Below are 8,048 nucleotides of genomic sequence, written 5' to 3'. Positions count from 1 at the left end.
CTTTCCCTTTCTATGTCGACTTGTACCTTGTCGCAAAATAGCTTCCCTCTTCCATCTAATTATACTATGATAATATCAAGAATATATCTTGGGCTCATCTTCGATGTTTTTACTGTCGATCCTTCCGCGTCGATATTCGGTAGCGAGGCGACGAATTCAAAACAGATCGGTCTCAAATGTTCACGCATCGTCTATAATTTTAAATACAAAAATCTATCATATCCTGCCCTTTATTCCCTATAAAAATTAAAAGCTCGCCATCGACGATATTCCTCCCCTTTTCAGCATCTAATTTTTTTCAACCGCTTTGCACTCTCTTCATCTCTCGTTATCCGTTATCCAACTTCCCTTCTGCTTTTTTGCGATCGTCATCGTCGTCGTCGTTCGGGATTTCGCATCTTCGATAACGACGACGACGAAATGGTAATGCTGTTGGTGGCGTTGTTGAGTGAGACGCATAAATTCTTATGGTATCTTATGGTCCAAGTGCTTCGGAATGGCCACCCGCTCTGAAGGCGGGGTGGCGAGAATATAAACGTTGTTTTTGCATGGAACGTTACTCACGGGTTGTAAAGTTCTCGCGATGCTATTGCTGCTACTGTTGCTGTTGCTGCTACCGCTGTTGCTGACAGTTAAAACACTCTCTTCACGCGTGTACTCGCTATTGGAGACTTACACGGCCATATGCTGACACTTTGTATCGATTCTCGTGTACGAAGTATCATGTCGTGTCGCATTTTTGCTTCGAAAGATGCAGATTATATAAATTGGTTGTTAAATTATTTCATGTTTCAGAAAATAAAAAATGTGCATTTTTCACGAGATTGTTAAAGATTTTATTTTATACTTATATAAATATATATTTTTTAATTATTCCGAATACTAAAATAACTTCTTTGTGTTTATATAATGCGTTACTTCTAAAAGAGGGTACGATATACGTAATTTCTCTTATTATTTATTTTCCAACGCTACATTTCTAGATAATCGTTTTTCTTTCCTCGCAGATATCCGCCCTTCGTAATTTGCAGTAACGCCTGAAAGGTTTTCACCGAAACAAGTTTCGACGATGGGAATTTTTTCGGCAGCCTCCATCGCGGAAACTTTCGATCGCCCGACGAAGTCCATTACGAGTTCTCGTACTGTCGATTGCATTCATACAATCCCCCGTTGCATTATCGTGAAAGGACGTTATTTCATCGCCTTTTTCTTTCCCTTTCGCGTCGGCCTGGCAGATTCGAATAACCGCGTATCAGCGAAAAGAATTAATTCGATTATATCCAATAAATTATCCCATTGAATTCGATCGGTCGTTTACAGAATAAGAAAAGAGGATCGTCTCTCGTAATATTGATAAAACCATAACTAAAAAATATTTAGTCACGGATGAAACACACAGGATAATACTTAATACTCGATCTATTTGTGTAGTGTTGTTAAGAGCTCGAAAATAATCATATTTTATAATTAGCGATATAACAAATAATAATTAATCATAATTATTATTATAATATAATCGCGCTTTTATAAGATACTACAAAAATATATAAATTTATACAATAATTACAAAGAATAAATCAAAATCTTATTATTAATAACAATTCAGTAATAATAATTGGACACAGAATACTTAATACTCGGCCTATTTGTATTGTTAAGAGCTGGAAAATAATCATATTTTATAATTAGCGATATAACAAATAATAATTAATCATAATTATTATTATAATATAATCGCGCTTTTATAAGATACTACAAAAATATATTAATTCATGTAATAATTACATAAAGAATAAATCAAAATATTATTATTAATAAAAATTCAGTAATAATAATTGCAGTCGAGTGTACTTATCCTCTATTATCTTTTAATTTATACGATTAGTAGAGAAGGAGAGAAAAGAGGGCAGGACACTAACCTCGTGGTCAAGGATCAAACGGTTGATCCTTACGATCGCAAGAAGGGATTTTACTTCGTCATGATATACTGAATAAGAGTCATCTTTCCTATAAGAGAGATTTAAGGGAGATTCAATCGATCAACGTTTGGCAAGCAAAAGCGCGATATGGGACGATACGTGGAACAATGATCGTAAAATTGTTTTCGACGACAGTTTAACTTGCGCGGTTATTATTAGAAAACTCGTTAACAGGCTGTACCGGCGAGCGTTATGTATCTTTTTACGGTGGCGCTAAAAGCGAAACTTTCCCGTCGAGATCATTTCTCCACCGCTCGAGGGAAACGTCGCCCATCCTGCAGAATCGCATAGTCCAGTTAACCGATTATGACCCACCTGAGTTTGAGAATTCTTTCAATAGTTCTTTCAATAAAAATACTCCAAGTGTCATAAATGTGTGTTTTTTTAATTAATATTAGATATATTATAGATAAAAAATATATATGTTACATTATATTATTTCTTTCACCCTTTCAATCGCGTGTGTTAGAAATGATCGATTACCCGGAAGCAAATTAATAGAGAGGTGTAAAAAATAGGTGTCAAAAATTACACAAACGCTGATTTATCTTCCGGTTCTCGCGTCGTATTACAAATTACATTACAGATCTGGTCCGAGAATGAGCGATGAAGGATGAGATTCAGTATCGCGCGCGATGTCCCTCAATCTGTATCCTCATTTTCCGCAAAAACGATCGAAAAGCGAAAAAAGGGAGCACGTTGGCTTAGAAAATTTGCGACAACACGACAAGTTAATTATCGTTTATCAACCGACTGTGCGATTGGGTCATATTGATTCAACCGAGCGGGAGGAACTACGATATATCGGTACGACTACAAAGAGTGGGAGTCGCATTGTCCCGCGGCATTTTTTTCGCGCTTTCCACGTAGACAAAAAAATGTGGAACACAAACTTTTCCCCGCTACCACCCCCGCGACTCGCGCCCCTCGCCGGCCGCCCGCGGTCGATGCAGTATGGTGTGGTGGTCGTTTATAGTTTCTTTAGTTTCTTCAAAAAGAATGACGTGTTCATCGGCTATGTATAGTGACACGGCGACATTAACGTTAAAGTATCACATATGGCGTATTGCGTGTGTGTGATAGGCCTCGGCGCGCGACGTGTTCGGAAAATTCAACCGTCGGAAAATCTTCGTACGAGGCCGAGATCCAGATGGGCGAAAGCGTCGCGAAAAACCCCCTCGTGTTCCGAGTTGCTGCCTCAGAGTTTTCGCGCCGGGACGCGCGAAGAGAATCCAAGATATCGATATCGGGCGCGCGGGTCGAGAAAAGTTCGCGACTCTCCGCCGACACGGCTCGCGGAATCGATCGCGAACGAGTTGGAGCCGTAATACCGCGCTAAAATGTAATTAAGCCGAATTTCCGTCATCCGTATAATCGTTGCCGCCGACTCGTTTAATATAACATCTTTCTCATAATCTATTTATATAAATCAAAACAAGGGAAAAAAGAAAGACGGTTTCTCTGAAATAATACAATTAAATAAAATATTATAAAGAACGCCAACAAAAAAGCATATCTCTATTTTTGAGAATTATTATTTTGAAAATATCTCTCACGTGGATATTTTTAGGATTTATACTTTTTTAATATAATTTTTAAAATATTTCTATTTCTAAAAAATTCTACTTTTCGGGGAGAAAAATCGCGATTTGTCTTATGTGCGAATTAATTTCGCCGAGATCTATATCTTTTACGTAGAAAACTAGCGCGAAACGCGTCCCGGAACGTTACGCGACTGTGTTCCGCAAGGGCGAAAGAGCGAAACAGGACGACACAATGTCGAAACTCGCAAAGGCTCGTTAATTTAATGGTGACGAAGGTGCAAGCGCCGGCTACGCCGCGCGGCAACGAGTCGGGGTAACATTACCGTTTCTACCTTGGGGTTCTATTACCCTTATTGTTAAACTTAGAGTCACTATGAACTACAGAGTGAACTATAGACCGCTTCTGTGTTGTCGCAACACTCGCGGCGACTGCGGCGGGCCACGTGGCTGCAGGTGTGTGGCCCCGCGGGGACGCGTGCTTGTCAAAGCGACTCGTCGACGAACGGATGCCATTCTGCCTTTCGTCAATCAAGCACGCAAATTTCGTTAGCCGGCGATCATCCGGAGAATCTATCTCTTATCGCGCCGTCTTTTGCGCCCACGAAAAATTTCATCAACCGGATCCGGAAGAAGAATCTGACTGCGATTTTCCGCAATTACATATACGAATCGTCGTGGACGCGACTCGACCCCGCGCGAACTAGGCGAAACTACGGAAGCGAAACTAAAATGATGTTATACTGAATAATATATGGGAATCATGATAGAAAAGTTACAAGCATGACGAGCCACTTGAAATTTTGCGATGAGTCAGCTTTGGGTTTATTGTCGTAAACGTTTCCGAGACGCGCGATTTGATAATCTTAATCTGAACAAAAATTAGTTACAAAGACAAAAGTCTATAAAAAAAAAGCAACTATTGCCTAATTAACATCGTTGCACTCGTAAATTATAAAAACTTAAGCGCATATCAATATTTGTATAAATGAGTAATTTTTATGTAAGAGTAATAAATAAACACATATTTGTTACAAATTATATCAAATCGGGAATTGGAATAAAACACACCCTACGTATCGTTATACCGGAGAAGTAATGCAATACACGCGGACGGATTAACCCCGAAGTAGCGTTGTATACACCGCAGTTATTATATTTGTATTTGTGTATATCGAGCATGCTATGTGTGTTGAACATGCGACGTGTTGTTTGGCGTTTCGTGGAAGTCGTCCTGTTATAAGAGACCACAAGCTTATTGCAACTGTTATTTCAATTCCATTCGCGTACTTGTTATTTAATACATAGAGTGTCACGTTCGCTCTATTTTTCAAAGCACAATAGCAGAATGAAACTTGTGTTTTTCCTAAACTTGAATGAAATTTGATATATTATAAATAAAACAATAACATATCATAAATAAAAATTTCAACGTATATTTTTATTTAAAAAAAGTAGCCGCGAAGAAATTAATATTTACAAAATTTCTTTAACCAACCTCGAGATTTACCCCAAATACTAAGATACTTCTCGATACAAGAATTCGAAATATTCTTTTATAGATGATTCGACTAAAATATATATCGTCGCTCTTATGCCAAAACTACGAATGAACAATTTTATATTTCTCTTATTGTAATTTGAAAATTTAATTTGCTCCGACAAATCAGGTTCTTGCTTTATTCTTGGAATTCCTTCAGATTATTCAAGCATAATATTTACATTATGTTACATTAATATTATATATCATTGATACTTAAGTGAATATTACACATTAGTGATTGTAGCATAAAACATTTGCACATTTGTGATTTTGGCATAAGGGCGACGATATATGCAAGCAATAAACGAAAAAATATTGAGATTTTATTAGCAGTATTCGTAAATATATTTTCTTGTGATGTGCGAGAATCATAAAAAGCCACAACGAGCATCAATCATGTTATCGCAAATGAAAGACTAAATGCGAGCCGGTATAATATAGCAGAGCTATATTCGAGGGGGAAGAGGGGGATGATCGTTATAAGTATGATCGATAAATGGACGACAGAACGGAAGGTCGCGTTATATATTTTTCGGTCCATACCGATATGCGATCACTCAAGCGATCTTTATTAAAGTGTATCGAGAGACGCTCCGGGAGAGAAGTTTCGGAAAAACTTTCATCGAGTGACTGGGTCATCCAATCAGACATGGGATCAGTAAGTTCTCCTCGCGCGATTTGGCATCGAACGAATTCAGCTTAATTCAGTAGTTCCACCCGGCTATATTAAATAAATGGCAAAAGAAGGGAAGCGCGGACAGTTGCGATAATGAAGTGCCGTTGGTCTTCGATTTTTATAATTCGCGTGCGCACTCATCAAATTATACTGCCGATTGTTCGTCGAGTCGAGTTTCATAAATCGCTTGGCCTTTTTGTCCCTCTATTTTGCGATATTTCAAAAGTAATGTAAATGCAGTTTCGAAACATGAATGAAATTTATCGAATATGCTATTACATGAGACGCTGATCCAATATAATGCGATTAATTAATAATCATAGCACATATGACATATGTGACTCTTCCTCTCTCCTCTCTCTCTCTCCTTTCCCTCTGATTTATAAATGGAATATTTATGTCTATATACGCTCAACGAACGTCCTTTATCCGGCGTACAATAATTTTCTTACACATCATAAATGGAATATTTTGATTGGGGGAAAAATCTACGACACTTATCGAGCAAAGTTGACAAAGTTGTACCTAAGTCCCGGTTGCAATTTACGTTTCTGTTTCGCAGGAATCTTTGCAACTTTTTCAAGGATTCTCCTGTCTCGAGCACCGACACCTCCTACCGACAGCGTGTTAGAAAGTGTTTTCTTGGAAGTGAGCTTTACACATTAAAATCGTTGCATTGGAAATCGGACGCGTGCGACAAGGGCATTCGCGTTCTTTAGATCTCGGTTGTTCGATATTGACCGCAGGAACGTACGCGACATTTCTCACGGATTTTCCTCGTTAAATTCCTGTATTCCGTACAGAGGATGTACAGAGGAGAAAGTTAGGAATACGTGAGATATCGGTGATGGAAACCGGTATAATATAACCGGCGAATCTAATTTCCTAGTCGTTACACGCAAAGCAAGATGTATTTTATGTCAATCGTGACGTCATTGCACATATTGTCGCAAACATAAAAATAATGTTTGCGTATTTATATAGCGCCGACAAAAATATGAATATAAATAAATTATATAGTAGGTTCTTAAAAAAATTTTTTTTGTGATCTCTATATAATTGTTATATAATTGATAAATTTTTAGACATGCCTTCGTATAAATACGAATATAAATACAAAGTTCAAATTATGTATAGATTATTAAATATTTAAAACTGATATATTCGTCTAAAATTCGCATTTTTATAATACCTTAGATTTCCATCATGTCTCATATATTCTTATCTTCTTCCGTTATATTAAATAATAAAATATTTTCATTCTATATTTATATTCTATTATTCTATATTATTTTAAATAGTTAAATATTTCAAAATTTTCTAATCAAAATTATTGTGCTATTGACTCATTCAGAGATTTCTTTTGCTACTTTGTCTTTCAGTGTATTTAATGAGAAAATCGAATGCACGCCGTAACAATCACGTGTACATAGTCACGTGTTACGCATTATTTATATGATAATATACTTATATAGTATCTCTCGATATCGCTCGTATATCCATAAAGAAGTCAAAGTACGAAACCGTAAAAAAGATTTACGCAATTTGTCGAAACAAGGGGCACACAATTTTTGACAAAATCCGTAGAAAGAACACCAGAGTAAACTCACCGGGCTCGGCGAAGGTGATGATCTCCGAAGTCCTAGCGTAGAAATCGTCGAGCTCCTGAACGTTGTCGTAGCCCTGGTAGGACCTCGCGGTGGTCCTGGCGTTACCCTCGGTGGTGGTGGTCTCCTGATCGAGATTCCTATACGAATACTCGTCGCCGCCGTAAAGGAACTCGCCCGGGTACTCACTCTCGTAATCGACCCTTGACCGGTCGGAGTAGCGCGGCGGCGTTTGCGCCTCCGCCCGGTAAAGGGTCTCCAGGGCCAAGTGCCGGGGCACGGTGGCCAACGTCCTGTTAACGTCCGGGCGAGCCCTCAGACCCAGCTTCTGCAGGATCTGGTGCTTGATCGCCTCCAGCCTGAGATCGTCCGGGCTGGGCGCGGCGGTGTCCTTGAACAAGCCGCTCCTCGCCGAACCGTCGTGATGCACGTGATGATGATGATGATGATGATGCTGCTGCTGCGGCTGCTGATGCGGACAACCCGGACACGTTTGATAGTGGCCGCTGAGGCGCGGCTGTACCGCCGGCAGGGCCAGACAACAAAGGGCCAGTCCTATGAGCAACAAATTGGACGGGAGAAACGGCGGGGCGCCGCCGTAGACGGTGCGCGTCGGACCCAGACAGTGCAGCGGCGGGGACTCGCGGACCACCACGTTGGGCCCGGCGTCTTGCCGCCGTAACCACCGGCGTGTCGCCGTCG

General features: G+C 39.5%; 1 protein-coding gene across 1 annotated transcript in view; it reads right to left on the bottom strand.

Moving 5' to 3' along the window:
• Positions 1–8,048, bottom strand: part of LOC115239913 (inhibin beta chain) — a 28,843-nt gene that overhangs the window by 20,247 nt on the left and 548 nt on the right. Inside the window, exon 2 of the mRNA XM_029814772.1 lies at positions 7,350–8,033. Within this exon, the coding sequence (XP_029670632.1) occupies positions 7,350–8,033 (684 nt within the window). The remainder of the gene's footprint in view (positions 1–7,349; positions 8,034–8,048) is intronic.

This window comes from Formica exsecta, unplaced genomic scaffold (assembly GCF_003651465.1).
Source record: "Formica exsecta isolate Colony F162 unplaced genomic scaffold, ASM365146v1 scaffold4, whole genome shotgun sequence".
NCBI classification, from domain to species: domain Eukaryota; kingdom Metazoa; phylum Arthropoda; class Insecta; order Hymenoptera; family Formicidae; genus Formica; species Formica exsecta.
The sequence above is the reverse complement of the archived record's forward strand: the minus strand, read 5'-3'. Positions and strand labels throughout refer to the sequence as shown.